This window comes from Tympanuchus pallidicinctus, unplaced genomic scaffold, assembly GCF_026119805.1.
Source record: "Tympanuchus pallidicinctus isolate F22 unplaced genomic scaffold, pur_lepc_1.0 scaffold16, whole genome shotgun sequence".
Taxonomy (NCBI): Eukaryota; Metazoa; Chordata; class Aves; order Galliformes; family Phasianidae; genus Tympanuchus; species Tympanuchus pallidicinctus.
The window spans coordinates 10,813,047-10,829,249 of record NW_026294679.1 but is presented as its reverse complement, the minus strand read 5'-3'; the positions used below and the strand labels follow the sequence as shown (position 1 = coordinate 10,829,249).

Sequence of the window (16,203 nt, the reverse complement as noted above, 5' to 3'; positions counted from 1 at the left end):
TGGCTAGTGGGCAAAGAAGGGACTTTGTGGCTGTCTTAACTTGCACGTTTCACTGCAAATTTCAAGAATTTTCTTCAGCTTTATCTCTTCTAAAAAGAGTATAAATACACTCTGAATTCTTAAGATGGGAGACCGTGTTAATTAGCAGTGGGGAAGCATTTTGAGCTCTGTAGCTGGGAAATGGGTATACCTCTGAAAAAGCCATTCCCTAATCTGGAGTGTGATAAGTTTGTGTGAAGGGTTGTGTGGAGGTGTGGATGTTGGGAGCTGCAGCAGAACATCTGAACTGCTCAATGTCTGTATTGTCTCATTCACAGATGGGCTGAGAAAGTAACTAGATATTGGGTTTTAAGCACAAGTAGTTGTTGAGGCCAGCTAGGAAATCTCAACTCTTTTTGCGCTGAAAAGGAAGAAGGAGTGGAAAAAGAAAGTCTCTAATTCTGGTGTTGTATGGAACATTATACAAACTGGAAATAATCCTCAAATCAAAGCCAACTTTTTATAAGGCATGCATCTTCCAGGGGAAGGTCAGCAAGACTTTACAAGGTTAGTACCCAGCTTGGGCATGTGCCATACTTTTTTTTTCTTGGTTCTCCAAAAAAGGGATGAAAATCAAGCTCCCTTCAGAGAAGAGGGACTTAACAGCTTTGATGGTAGATGTTCCTTTCTTTTTATTTGATTTTTTTTTTTTTTTTTTTTTTGGCCCAATCCTATCTATACAGATGAAGATATGCTCTGTAAATAAGAGCACAGTCCTCAAGGGATCTTACCCTTCAGGTAGCTTGGATAGGGACTTCAGATTGTTTCCTGCTTTCAGCAATACTCCAGTGTATTACGAATGCTGGGTGAAAAATGCAGGGGCAACTTGGATGTTAGAAAGAAGATGCTGATTATTTTAGAAAATGGCTGCATAAGGTTGTCTGAAATTACTGCTTTTAGAATTTGGCTCCCCAGCTTCTGTTCACTTGAAGAAAACCAACCTTCCTGGCCTTGAATTTTTTTTCTTTGCATTTTCTGAGTTTTTGCATATCCTAGTCTTAACTGTTGGTTTGAGTTTTTCTCTAGTTTGATTCTCTGGCTTTGCAAAATGCCCACCTGGATGTCTGTTATGCTGGATGACTTTTTTCTTGCCCAGAAGTTACTATTTGTTATACTCTGTCATATTTTTACCTGATTTTTAAGGTGCTGTAAAAGGCATCATTTTTCATTTTCTCTGGGACATCAGAAAGAAACTCAAAATTGAACTTAGTTTTGAACCAAAGGGCAGACAGATTTGAAGACAATTTTTTTCTTCTCTTGTTTTCTTTTGCAGATTTTGTGTTGTAAAATACATGAAAATAAGTAAACAAGAGACTAAGCAGAAAAATGGGTAGGATACGACTCTCCTTCTCCACCACCAGCTTCCTATGAATATTAATCTGGTGCCATTCTTTGAGTGTATTTGATTGCTGGTGTAGCACACTCAAAATGACACATTTCTCAGTAGGCAGGAAGCTAGTTGTCATGTCAACACTTGTGGTTTATTTGCATTTATTTGTGACAAGTTTTTATTCCTCCTCCCATTCTGTCACTCAACAGCAGCAAATTATCCCCTTTTTCAGAGGGATAAGAATATCCAGGCGACTGTGTGGGAGAACATACTGGAGGGAATGAGCTTCTAAAAATACAGCTCCTGACCTTTCCTTCTTGTTCTGCCTAATTTTAGTGCTACCTCAAAGAACAAATCAGGGCTGCTGAGCTCTTTGAGTTGAATGGAGATATGGGGAACCCTCTTGTTTTCTGAGAAGTTGCTTCAATGTCTTAGATTCCACATGCAGGACATAAATAACAACTCCAGACCAAGTCTGGACATGTCAGTTGATGAAAAGCCTTAATTTATCCCACCTAAGAATCTGACTTCTCTGCTGCTGCTGGAATTTTGTGTTGGAAGAAAGCACAACTCCTCTGATACTCCAGCTATTTGGCACTGTCTCTAGGTCAGACATATTCTAGTGTACGCCATATGCATTAATTATCCCAAGATAATTGGCAGCTGGAACTGGCAACCATTGCTGCTGCTTCAGCATCAGTGGGACTGCCTTTCATTTTAGCACCAAATGTACACAACTGCTTTGAATCAGCTGTGTAGCCTTTATTAACCTGGAATTCCCAGTGCATCTAACAGGCCTGCAGCCTTGAAACATGGACCTTCAGTCCATGAAGCCAGTCATGAGCTTCTATTAGATTCAAGTTTAATGGCTGTTTGTGGCCTTTTTTAGAGTCAATATCTCTTACTTGCTTTGTTTTCACTTCGCATTCTTAGTGGACTTGGTGATGGAAGGCAAAGCTGCCAAACTTGGAAAAATTTGGTTTTGAACCTGAAATGGTAGTTAGCATTGTCAGAGAATCTCAGCTGTGCCCCTCACTGCTTTTCAGTTAAACGCATTTTGCTGTTTCCAAAGACACAGACAAAGGACAATAGCAAGTTTATGGGATTGAGAATCCTGTAAGCAGCTTTGCCAGGCTACTTCTCTTTTGAAGTTCTCTTTTATCTTTTTGGGCACAGTTCAGCAAGATCCTTACTAATAGGTGCCATCATTGGAACTAAAAGCGCTGCATCAATCTCACCTCAGCCATTATAAGCTCAGCTTTCTTCCTGTATGGTATGTTCTCACCCTTTATAGAAAAGTCAACAAGTGCTTGAAGCTAAGAAGTCTGTGAAAGTGCTGCAGTGTAAAAGATATGACCCTTTTATCACTGCAGCCATCATTTTAGTTGTATTTTCGTTTTCTTCCTAATTTGCACTTCTCAGAAGAACAGTTGAAAGGCAGAGATGACATATTTAGATTACATACATCCAGAGACATAGTGCTATGCTGTGATGGTTCTGTTTCACAATTTTTTTTCTTAGCTTGAGTGAAACAATGCTTAATCTCCTGTAACCCCTGCCAAATTGTTGGAGGTGATCCTGTCTCTGCTTAACCACTGAGCATCTGGCTATATGACTGCCTTCTTATTCAGGCCCCTTTCTTGTAGCACCTTGACTGCCTTATGTCTTTTTTTCTTTCATATTCTTCTTCCACTCTTATTCCTTTTCTCAAGCAATGCCAAGGACTGACAGGGCATGCCATTACCGTGAGGGGCTTCCTGTCTTCCCTCCAGACACAAGCGTTATCAGTTTTGTGCCACATTAATTATTTGTATCCTTCATTTATGGTTTGAACTCTAATTGCCTGGGGAATGTCTGCACAATGGGGAGGGGAAAAGTAGGTGCGGAAGTGTGATAAATTCCTGATTCCGGTGAACACTTATTTTAAAAGATGTAAGTAGATCTTATGCTAATGTTTAGGGAGCTGGAGATGAGATTAAGACTTCCCATTAGAGACCTTATTTTGAACTGCTGATGACGTTTTCAGACAGCAGGCTCCTGTATGGCCACTTCTCATGTGTACATATTCTCCTATTACAGACACCCACTATTTGACCTGTCGGATCCAGGAGTGCTCAGAGACCAAAAGGAGTGGGCCATTTTCACGCTCCATTGACATCAACTCCCTTGTTGTTCAGGATGAATATATCTTTATCCAGGTACGTTGACTTGATAAGAACATGACATGAATTCTGACTGCGCAAGTTATTTGTTCTGTGCAAGAGAGAAGGCATATTTTTAGGACAAGTGCATGTGATCACAAATCACAAAAAGCAGGGAGTGAGTGTGTATCTGCCTGCTGTAGATTGGCTATGCAGTCTGAAGCAAAACAATTGATGTCTCTGTTACTCATTTGTCTCATCCTGAATATGATATATTTTGAAAGTTCACTCATCAATAATCATGAGGGTCCATGTGTGTCACAGAAACTCTAACTTGCTATTGTTGTGTCTACTTGAAAAATGCAAATAAACTATTGACAAACTGAAAAGAACAGAGAAGAGCAAAGGAGAGGAGTGAGTGATCATTTTAACAAATGGAAAGGTTTATGCTAATTTGACAGACTAGTAACGCTAATGGATTGAACAAAGATTTGCAGTGGGAAGTAAACAGCAGAGAGATTGAAAAAAGATGTTACAGGGCACCTTCAAAGTAGAGGATGGCTGTAAATTTGCCAGCCAATTGATGATGGTTTTGTAGATGAGGAGAAAGTGACAAATTAAATGAGAATCTACCTGTTTATGAGATTTTCTTAAAAAAATGGAATATGGCCAGTTCTTCTTACCTATGGAACTGTGAGAATGAATCATATGATATGAAAGAGTAATTCCTGAAGACATGCCAAAAGTGAAGACTGTACTCTATGTTGCAGTAATTTTAGGATACAGAAAGTCTGGAGACAGGGATTACATGCATGCTGATGGTAACCAGCTGTCCCCCTTGCTGAAAAGGGTGAATGAAATGAGATGAAGCTTTGAGCCAGGTGGTAAAGGAAAGATACGTACTTCCTTTTGGCTAAGACTGCTTAAGCTAAGCTCCTGTTTCTCATTCTTGAGAGAACATTTTTCTTGAATGCATCCAAATTGGAAGTTCTGCTCCATTTGTTGTGAAATTGTGAGTTTACAGGGAGGGCTGATAAATTCTGCAATGGGATTAGGTGGAGGATTGCATCCATATGACCTGGGAAGACTGCAGTATGGAAACTGTGTGCATATGAATAGCACTGGAGCCTCCTCGTTTTGTGCAGAGGAGCGAGCTGTCCTGGAGGAGGCTGATTGCTGTTATATACTGGGATTGCTGAATATACTGGGAATGTAGCTGCTGCAATTTAGCAAGTCACAGTTTCACTAAAGGCAATGTCTTTCCAATTGGTATACTTTCCAATAGGATGTACAATCCAAAGAGTACTTTTGAGAGATTGTTTTTATCTGGCATTTTATACTCATGGCTGAGGGTGTTGTATAGAGTCCAATCCTTTATGGCAAGCACGAAGCCCCACAGGTGTTTCTCATTCCGTGTCTCTCACCTATGTTAAAAGAAGGCTGATCTATTTTGAAGCCTGGGACATCTGCCTGGTGTGTGCATGCCTCTGCCTCAAGTTAGCAAGGAGGGAAACAGTCCTCCAGGCTCACTAATAGGTGCTAATTGCTTCAAGTTTAAAAAATAAATGTGTTTGTATATAAACATGCGTGTGTATATATATATGTAATACTTCAAGTGCCTTGAATAGCTTTAGCACTGTTTTATTTCAGCATAGTTGATGTTCAAAGTGAAAATCACATATTGACACTTCTTAAAAATTTTAAATGCACAAACTGAACATTTCTGCTGGTTTGGGGAGAAGGCTTTCCCTTTCACAAGTTTTCTATCACTTTTCCTTCCTTTTTAACGTCCCACTTGTGGGATTTCCAGCCATCTGCCAGCCTGTACTGGCTGTAGAAACTGGATACTGATTGAGTCCATGGAGTACTCCAATAACACTTGAGATTAGCTGCACATGCCTTGCTGTGCTGAAGGTGTGTTAAATCCACTTTGTTCAGCACATGGTCGATGGGTTATGCAGTGTTTGCCTGGTACATATATAGGAGTGATGTGTCCTGGATGTATTAGTCTCACAAACCATGTGAGTCTCACAAACCTATTATGTGATACGTTAGATTTGCTGTGCGCAGCATCTCACGTATGTCATTCTGTCTGGATAATCTAGGACAGGAATATGGGAGCCAGCTCTTCTGAATTTTAAATATTAGACAGGTGAATAAATAAATATCAGTTTAAGTGTTAAGAACCTGGTGAGGCTTAATAACTGCATAAATGATAGGTGTATGAGTTTCAACCTGTCAGTGCTGAAGCAAATCAGAAGTAATGCTGTAAAGTAGAGAGTAGAACGTTTCTTGTAATGTTCATCATGAAAGCATTATGTTTTCAGTCTAAACTGGTAGTCTGTGTTCCCCTAAAGTGAATAGACAGATGAAAACTATCAGAAGCAATTCATTTTCTCCCAGAGACTTACTGCAGGATGCAGAAGGTCTCTCTCTGAATGTACTTTTCTCATCAACGGTAGAAGATGCCTAATTATGGCTTAGAGAAGACCCTAACTTTTCAACAGCTAAAATTAAGACAGGTGTATCCCAGCTATTTGTGTCATTTTAGATTATCTGTATGCAGTTATTCACTAGTGCATGTCCCTTCTAATCAAATTGATAAGCAAGCCTGTATCGTTAACCTGTATAACTTTATACCCAAAGTATGTGTAATATTATGGTGTATAATGCACAGGGAAGGAAGAATATGGAAAACGTTATAAAGTCCTTAAAAGTAAATGATTCCTGTATGTGATGTGGTGTTGTGCAGTGCTTCTGGAAGAATCATCCTGAATCACGGTGCAAAGAAATAAAATGAGAATGCTTGAAAGAAACTTGTTTTTAAAGAGAGGTTGAAAAAACTCAGGCTTGGCTACTAGGCATATAACATAGGCAAATAACATAGTATATGATGAGAAAAGTAAAAAGCAATGAAGAAGGAGCAAAGAAATAGCTATGAGGAGAGAGTAGGAAGAATCCTTATGAATAAAACAGTAAATGATTACTCTGAATTTATTGATTGACTTTCTGCTGGATTGATCAATAGTTGTTGAAGGATGCCCAGCACAGCTCTAAGATTGGGTAATTCTGTGTAAGTTGATCCATTAAGAGAAAATTTTGCCCTCTGTTATGTGTTGAGATTTTATTCTGTTACCAGGATTGCTCCGGTGCAGCCAAGAGCCACTATGAGCTCCTTTCTTCATAGATAGTACTTAAAATTCATAGAGCTTGCATTGTGAATTGTGTAGTTGTGAGAAAACCTTGGAATATGATATAAAGTGTGAATTTACTTACTGTACCTAAAAGGAGCTCATTTCATGAAAGTAAAGGAAATATTAGCCACAACTTTGCCATTGAGGTCAACGTCAGTGATGTTCAATTACATAGCTGTGCGATAGAGGAGCGAATAATTTCTCCATGGTTGTGCCACGCCTTTTCTTGTAAGTGTTGTCTTATAGTTGCTGCAGAATTTGTATCTCTTTCTAAACTCAGGCACAGAGATAACCTGAAAACTGTCTGTAAGAGTTGACTTCCTGACAATTACCTGAACTGCTATGGTATTCTCACATGCACAGCCTATGTTAATTGTCAGGGAGCAGGGATTGGCTTTTGTTTTATGTATGTGTCTAGTTTATTGATGGCTTGTAGAATTTCTACAGTAAAAATGAATCAGTATTGTTCTGGGGAAAAGATTTTTCAATCAAGTCACGTATCAGGGTTTCTGAAGGAATTGTTCAAGTTGCTGAAAAGAAACTAGAATGCAATATGCTTTAATGAAAATGGGGATTATTTTGCAGAAAATTGTATTTTTAGTGAGAAGCATTGTTTGGAGGAAAAACTTATTTTTTTCTGTAAGTAAGAAAATAATGTCAATGTTGTAGCTCTTTAGAGTAGCTATGAAAAGGAAGAGCTGAAACATTCTGTGTAAGTTTCCTTGCCAACAAACGAAAAAGTTCCACTGAAAATGCAAGAAAGCATGAGTAAACGTCTTCACCTATTGCAGGGAGTGGAAAAGTCTAGGATGAAAAAGTTTCAGTACAGTGTTGCTTATTTGTGGTGGTCTGAGAATTAATGGAGGTATTAAAAATGGCAGCGCAATTGCTAGGAATCAACTTTCCTGTAAAACCCCATTATTTTTCAGAAAGCACCATTTATGTAGGCAGACCTAAGGCTGGCAGAGGGAGCTAATAATTGCCAAGTCACTCCAGGTTACTTAAGGGTAATGTAGTTATCTCAAGTGTGATAACTCGGTGGGTGCATGGAATGCTGGACATGTCTGACTACCAATGGGGTCTGCAGACACTTCCCAACTCAATGCAGGCCTAGCTAAGGACTGGATTTTCCCATAGATCCCCAGGTGTCAGGTGAGGGACAGTAATAAAGATGAAACTCTCCAGTTTAGCATGAAGGTTGCTGGCAGTACTGATGTTACAGTGCTGGTGGCCTGAGGATGCAAGTGAGATCAAGTTTACAGAGATAGGCAATATTTTTTATGAGATTAGAATTGATGGAGGTAGAAAATGCACAGATAAACTTTTGGGCATACTCCTAAGAAACTTGGGGAAGGATTTGATATGTGAAAAATATCTCCTCCAACCCCCACCCCTCAGCTATAGATGTAAGTCTCACAGAACATGTTTCTCCTCCCTATCAATCTTCTTGTGTTCTCCCTGTGTAAACTCGTTGGTGTGTGGCTTTCCTCCCAGAGGTCATGCCAGTTCAGCTCTGCATCCAGTTAATGCTGTCCCCATTTCTCCCTTAAGTTTGTGTCTCTGTGAGTTGATAGTTGATAGACCCTCAAGGTAACTTTGGCCTGTTTGATTTGAACTCGCTGTAGGTCAGTGCAGAGATGTGCGGATGGGCAATCAATATCCATCACAACTGTTTTTTATGCCTTTATTTTTCTCTGGGCTGGTAAAGGAAATCTGTACCACCTTCAGCTGAAGTCCATTTGAAGTGTGGCTCAGACTTTCAGTGCTTCCATGGCAGTGACAGAGTTTATGGGCACATCAAAGTCTTGTGAGTTCTAATATCTGGTTTGAATTTGCCAGTCCAAGTGAATCCCTTTGGAGATGGTTGTGATTTAACCCAGCAAGCAACGAAATGCCACATGGTGTTTTGCTCGCCCACCTCCCAGTTGAATGGGGAGAAAATTGGAAAAAAAGGTAGAACTCGTAGGTTGAGATAAAAGCTATTTACTAAGACAGAAAAGGAGGAGAGAAAGAACAGAAATGATAATGACATATACAAAACAAGTGATGCACAAAGCAATTGCTCACCACCTGCGACTTGATGCCCAGCCAGTCCCTGAGCAGCAGCTAACCCTGCACCGGCCAACTCTCCTGTTTTATACTTTTTTCACATTATATCGTATTGCATGGAGTATATACCTTTGGCTAGTTTAGGTCAGCTGTCCTGATTCTGTCATCTCCAGGCTCTTTGTGCCACTCAACACTAGTGGAACAGTATGAGAAGCTGAAAAGCTGAAACATCCTCGATTCTATATCGCACTGCTCAGCAACAATATAGCATCAGTGTGTTATCAACATTTTTTTTATTCTAAAACCAAAACATGGCATCATACCAGCCACAGTCAGCTCTGTACCAACTGAACCCAGGACAGAGATGGACACTCAAATCTGTCTCTAGGGCTAGAGCCTGGTGGTCTCACCTTGTAAGGACAAGGATTGGAACCTGCAAGCTCTATTTGAAAAGGGTCTCCTGTGTACATCAGGCTCTACTCCATTTCCAGTTTAGATGAGAAGTTCCTTGCACCATTAACCAGAGAGGCATGCTGAGAGGCACTACATTATCACTTTCCAAGGCCTTTATAGAATGAGAACATGGGAGCCTCTTTCCTTTCCTACTCCCATAGCATGATTTATCAAAGTGCAGGCTGAAATTCATAAGAGAGTTTTTCGTGCCTGGTCCCCACGTACTTGCAAGGCATTCCCATATTAATCACTGCTATTGTCTTTCCCCTGACCCCTTCTCTTGGAAAGATTACTTGCATCTTTTTATCTGCTTCTAGCATCTTTTTATGCTGTTTCATCTGTGATCTGACCTTCTGGGAACCTCAAGAACCACAGCTGTCTCTTGACTCTTGATTCCTCTGATTTAGGTTGTCCTGGGATATGTGAAGGTTTCATTCCCTAAAGCTAAGCTGCTCTGGTGGTTGTCCTTTCTTCTTAGAGTGATATGATGAAAGCAGGAAGTGTAAGGTAGCGTGGAAGATGTGTCTTGGCTGGTATTAATAACCCTCCTGAATGAGATGGGATGGCAGCATTAACATTTAGGAGCAGAGGATGGTGGTCAGTCACAGCTTACATATGCAGCAAGCATTCCATATGAAAAGTTTAAGTCAAAACGCTCTTATTAACCCCCTGAAATAATTTTGTACTTAGAAGTTTTTGCTTAATTCAGAGAAATGTACAGCAGAGTAGTGTCTCAGTCTGCTCACTCGGATGAGTAAGAACAAGCAAACCCAGAATTTCCCCAGATGTTCCTATGTGATGCAGCTTTGTGCAACTCTCATAATACAGATCCAAATAATTCCTCTGGCTCACAGGAGCAAACATTTCTGCCAAAAGCTGTTGAAGCAAATCAGTGTTCTTTCTCATCAGAAAGTCTCCTTAGAGCACACAGATGTCAGCATTTGCCCATAATTACTGGTAGCTTCTTGTGGTACCTATCAGTGATATAATGTCTTCTGAATGCTTGGCATCTCATCTGTGTGTGTCCAAAAATCTTAGCTGAATCGAATTCTATTTTAATCCAAATTGATGTCTTTATGAGTACTAGGTTTTTTTTTTTTGTTTTTTTTTCTTCAGTCTTAAAGAAAAATTTGATTATTTCTAGCTTAAGATCTTAGATGGGGGGAAAAATTCTCTTTAAGATTTTGTAGAGGAAAAGAAATTCGTAATTATTGTGTGACATGTATCTTATAGGAGAACAATGTAGGATGAGAGATAATGGCTTTAAGTTGTGCCGGGGGGGGGGTTCAGGTTGGATGTTATGAAGAACTTCTAAGAAATAGAGGTGATGCATTGGAACAGGCTTCCCAAGGAGGTGGTGGAGTCACTGTCCCTGGAGGTGTTCAAGAAAAGCATAAATGCCACGCAGAGTAACGTGGTTTAGTGGGCATGGTGGTGGTGGATTGCCTTTGGACTGTAGATAATCTTAGTGGTGTTTCCAACCATAATCATTCTATGATTCTATCTTAAGCTTAGCTCAGATAGTTTATTACTATTACTGCTTATAACTATGGTTATTTAGAAAACTTGGATAGTAAGACATGAGCATATGTTTCAGGTTTATTAAGTATTTAAGGATGGCTTTGAATCAAACACGTGAGTAGACATTGATCACCAGTCACAGCTGAGATGGTACCAATTCATATGGATACCCAACTTCAGCTCTCAAGATGTCAATTTAATAACTTAAGTAAGAAATTTCCTCAAGGATAAATAAAGGAAAAGTGGCTATGCATTCTCCTGTATTCTCCTTTTCTCTTCTTCCTCTTTTTTTTTTTTTTATTTTTTATTTTTTTAAGCCTCTTAGAGAAATGAGATAGAAGGGGAGAAATTAAACTTTGATTTCCTGGTCTGAAGCCTTCTCATTATTTTCATAGAGGCTAAATGCACCATGTTCAAATACATCTTTCTTTCCTCAATTTTTTAACTAGGAGCCAAAGGTCTTAACAGAAATCAATCGGTGCAATTTATTTTTAACTTCAGCCTGCTTAGTTCTGATTGATTTTTATCTTTGCGATCGATGGTGGAGAGAACGGCTTGACGGGACAATGGAGCACTCTCCAACTTGTAGGGTTGGTCTTTGAGTCTTTTATTGAAGAAATCATTAAAAGCTTATTATGAAACTAATAGGATGAAGATGTTTAAATGATGAACATGATTACACTTGTTTTACTGGTGAATAATGCCTGCCACAGCTGATCTTCTCTTGCCCCTATTTAAAATGCTGGACATAGCTCCAGTGGGAGAAATTAATCCATACAGATGAAAGAAAGTGCATGCCATGTGCTAGTTAAAAGCTCTTCTTAAGGCAAGATAGGCACTAAGGAGTTAGCTACTTTCCTACTCACTGCTGGGTATTTTCCATCCATTTCTTGCACTGTTTCATCTTTGCTATGCCAAATGTTACTGGGTTTGGAATGTGAAGCTAAACATCTGTTGAAAAAATAGATTAGCATTCTTCTTGCCTTATTTATTTATTTACTTAAATATATTTTCTTTCTGTGGCTTTTTGAGCTGTACATTTTATCACTCTCTACCCTGCTCACATCTTATATGATTTATCAGCAGTGTCTGCAGCTGGAGATGTAAAGAATTGCCATGGCAGACTCATGTTTCCTCTGAAATCCCTCAGGAGATTGAATACATACAATTATTCACCTCTCTTAAGTTGGTTTCTGTGTAGGTAGTGTATGTTTGCAGCTCTAACATGGCTGATATTTGGTACAACTGTGCATGTTTTCTGAAGGAGTTGGTTTTAAAATTTTTCCCGTATTTTCACTTAAGACTTTTTATTCTGTTGTGTGCCGTCACAGTTCTGAGGGGAGAAGGGCATGAATGAATGGGTATGAGGCCGATATAATTAATGCTGCTTTGCCTTAACAAAAATTTGCTGATAAGTCTGACGCTGTGTGGTAAGTGTTAAAAGCCTGCTTGAGTGTGCTTAGCCCACTACATTACTATAGAAGCCTTTCTACAGCATGGAACTCTATCTCCTCACACTCAAGTCATTATATGTTGCCTTGATGACTGTGCAAAAGCTATGATACTAATGAAAAACAGGGAGATGATAATTCAGGCTAGATTGTACCTACCACAGTGTGGCTTATGTACGGCAGTGGGGAAGCTCAGCACACAGAAACATCTGGAAGATGATTAGTCTTGGCCATGATGAGTAGTCAAGAAAGAAGAGTGTTACTTGGGGCTCATTCAGGTGTTGATCCCTCCTGAATCTCTTGTTTGAATGGCTCTGGCTCTGAAACAACCAAAATTCTTTGCTAAGGAATAAATCTACTTGTCATAACTCTTCCACACTTTAATCCTCAAATTGACTCAGGAGATTTTATGCCTGCAAGGAGAAAGGGTAACTAGTGTTAAAACAGTGAGAAGAGATGCCAGGGCACGCTGTGGAGGTGGAAAGCACAGATCAAGGGTTCCATTACAGTTTTATACATCATTTCTCATATTTTAATTTCTACCAACTTATTTCATGTTCTCTGGGAAGGAGAGAGCTCTAAAAGCTGAGCTAGCTGTTTCATCAAGAAGTGAGAAATTTATTGGAAATAACATCCGAAGACATACTGTCAACAAGGAAGTTTAAAATTTGGTTCTGTAATCGACTGAGTTGCCATTTACTATACTTGATGTAGGAGGTAAATTACTGGAATTACGAATGTCTAAACATGTTTAATGATTGTAGGTTGAGCTGTGCTATTACCAATTCTCTTTTCATATGAACATTTTCAGCAATGCAAAAAAATAAAATAGATGTCCTGTTACAATAACTGTGCAGGACAAGTGATTGTTTTCCTTGTAAACTACCCAACCATATAAAGTATATAGAAAAGAGCTCTCTGTTGTCTTATGCTGTGCTCTCTGTACACTGTAAATGTTTCACGACAAGACTGTGCCTCTGACATGTAGTGTGTGTGTGTCTACATCAGTGCATCAGTGCATACATTTATCCTTTCTGTGAGTTCTTTGAGCAGCAGGAAGCAAATGTGCTCTTGCTGAGCCCAGAGTCATTTTGGAGATTTAGTCATTCCATGCTGGTTACAGCAGTACTTGTCTTATGCTGGATGTTATGTTTGCCAGCATCAGCAAGCCAGGAAGTTAAGATGAAGTTCGCTATGCTGCATTCATTTTCCTGACACCACTTTGGGTGTCTTTATGTTCTTGAACCTCCTTATAACTTGTTCCACTTGTCTTCCTAACTCTTCTGAATTATAAATGTGTTTTTTTGTTTTATGGTTAGGTAAAACCCAAATCTGCTTTTAAAGAGCCATACCAATGTTTCTAAGCATGTCTCAGAAATTGTAGAGATGAATGGATTCTGTGACAGATTTTCTAGTATTCTGGAGCCTTGTGAACATATTTCTGTTTTCTTCTGTGTTTAATGTACTGTCTTTTGCAAATTGGGATGGATGATGATCTAGTATTCTATAGATGATCAGAACTCATATGTTTTTTAAAGAGAAACTTCTCACGTTTCTCTTAAATGCCAACTAATGTGAGACCACCCTTTCATCTTTTAACAGAACATGGAAGTATTAAAGAAGAATTAGTAGATCATGAAAGAGGGAAGGAGGAAGGAAGAATACAGGTTGGGAAAGATAAATGTGTTTAGAGGCAAACACATTTGTCCAAAGGAATCATTTCCACTGACCAGAAGCCAATTAAACACATAAAATAGAAATCGAGAAAAACAGATAAACCAGCCAGTCATTAGCAAAGGAGAAGGAAAAAAGACAAACCCAGCTAATTCTGTACTGAGCATGACAGATGAGCTCACAGCAAATAATTGTGTGACATTCATCAAATGTAAACTAAGAGGGGGCATTAGAGAGGATAACACTATCATAATCTCTGGGATTTACAATGCCTGAGATTTTGCTTATAGGGAAAGTTCATCAAAATAAATTAAGTTGGTTCTTCCAAAACTCATTCTCTACCACAATGCTTGCCAAAATTTTGTTGAAGGCTTGATCATTTTTTTTTTTTTTTTTGGAACAGTTATAACACTGGATGTAAATCATGTAAAAATGAAGTTTTGGCTGAGATAATCTTCACGCAACTCCTGCCAACGGAATTTGTGGGTGGCTTCCTATTAACTGGCTCAAAAAGATTGCAGGCCACAAAGATTTTTACTTCTAAACCTTTGTCAAGGTGACCTTATTGCTAGGTAGAGTGCTGAAAGAGAGTGTATCTAATGTATGGTGAATTTGAATGGTGTTTGAATCCTAAAGTTTCTGCTTTAAAGAGTCAAAAAGCATACACTTGCAGTAGTATGAAACTTTTTAACTATGTAATGGGTGTGGCAGATTTGAAATAGAACCTGTTTGTGGCACAGAGCTGGGGGAATTTGATCACCCCTTGATCTTGGATTGTGAGCTGTTTCCTATGTTAATTAATCATTATAGCATCCTTGTGAAGTATATAAACATTCTTATCTGTATCTTAAAGCAGAATCAATGCCTATGTAGCAGTCCATCAGAAGAGGTAGGTATTGAGCACAGGGACTTAGCCAAGTAGTCTCTGGACATATTAATTCCAGTCTTTACCCTGTTATATACACTAAGCTGGCATTGAGGTCACAAGTGGTGTAAAACAAGTTGATGCTGCACAGTTATCTCAGTTAGAATGTGGGTCTTCCTGTGCAGGTCAGAAATACTACCAAGAGAATAGGGGATACTGAAATATTCCCTGTGCTTTTAAGGTAGAATCACCTAGAAGTGATGATGCTTTGTGCAATGTATTTACAGTTGATAAGGAGATACAATTGCTGCAGATACTAATTTTATCCTTTAAGTTGTACTGACTGTGTATCAACAGCATAGTTTGTTCTTCACTATGAAAACTTGATTTTGGTAAGATAATACTAGATGGGAAAGATATCCTTTCAAAATAACACTACAGCCCTTTCACTATCTTCACACCTGGAGGGCAGAGCCCATATATGCTGCTGTGTCAGTCCGCAATGAGCTCTACCTGCAGTGAGAGTCAAGTGACTCTTGTTCTCTCTCTGCTCCTGGCTTGTTTTGAGACTATAGGCAAATTGCTTTCCATTTGCACTTCTATCTCACCTTGGCTTTAGCTATATGTTGTCTATAATTTCAATTCACTACGATATGGGCTTTTCCTGGCTTCATATGTGGTATATGGCATAATGATTGTTTTTTATGTTTTATTTTTTATTTTGGGAGTAATAAATGTGACTGTAATAACATTACAAGTAAGAATGGTAAACAGGCAGAAGGAGAAATCTCTATGTGTGCAGCCTGTCCTATTACTAAACCTTATTTTCTTTCCAGTTTTTCAAGCTGTTAATAGAAAAACCTTATCTTGACTTGATTAGGTACCAAATTTCATGACCAGTGATATAGTGTCCTTCAAATGACAACTTCTCTAGGGAAGAATGCTACTATCTAGAGGTGATATCTTACTGAGAATACAATTGATGCTATAGAAATATTCCATGTAAGCTTATTCTGAAATATCACTGTCAGATAAAAAGGAGTATATCTAGAAAAGAATCATGGACCTTTGTTAGCTTTACTGGAAACCGTAGAAACCAACAAAAGCATATAATAAATGCTTTGTGTTATTGTTCTATCTCAAAAACTGCAAGCTTGCCAGAACAGCAGGATATAGAAAACTCACCAATGTAAGCCTGGTTGTAGTGAGATCTGAAATGGTGCCAAAGAACACCCTTGACAAGAGTAAAGGACTAGTGACAAGTTTAAAATCCCATATATTGCACATTATCAGACCTAGATTTCATCGATGTATCGATGTACGGCATTTGTATGCAGCCTTTACACCTCCTCCATTCCATAATACCACAGACTTGGACATCTATCAGTTTCCCTTACGTTCTCATTTAGGGATGATATGATTTCAGAAAAGCTAGCTTTATAGGGACAGAGAGCATCTAAATGCTTAGCTTTTTATGAGAACACTC

At 38.9% G+C, this 16,203-nt stretch overlaps 1 protein-coding gene across 3 annotated transcripts in view; it reads left to right on the top strand.

Moving 5' to 3' along the window:
• The window catches only part of SORCS3 (sortilin related VPS10 domain containing receptor 3), a 267,602-nt gene that overhangs the window by 184,941 nt on the left and 66,458 nt on the right, over positions 1–16,203 (top strand). For all 3 annotated transcript variants that reach the window (XM_052677148.1, XM_052677149.1, XM_052677150.1), the window contains one exon: positions 3,449–3,567. In XM_052677148.1, coding sequence (XP_052533108.1) covers positions 3,449–3,567 — 119 coding nt within the window. The remainder of the gene's footprint in view (positions 1–3,448; positions 3,568–16,203) is intronic.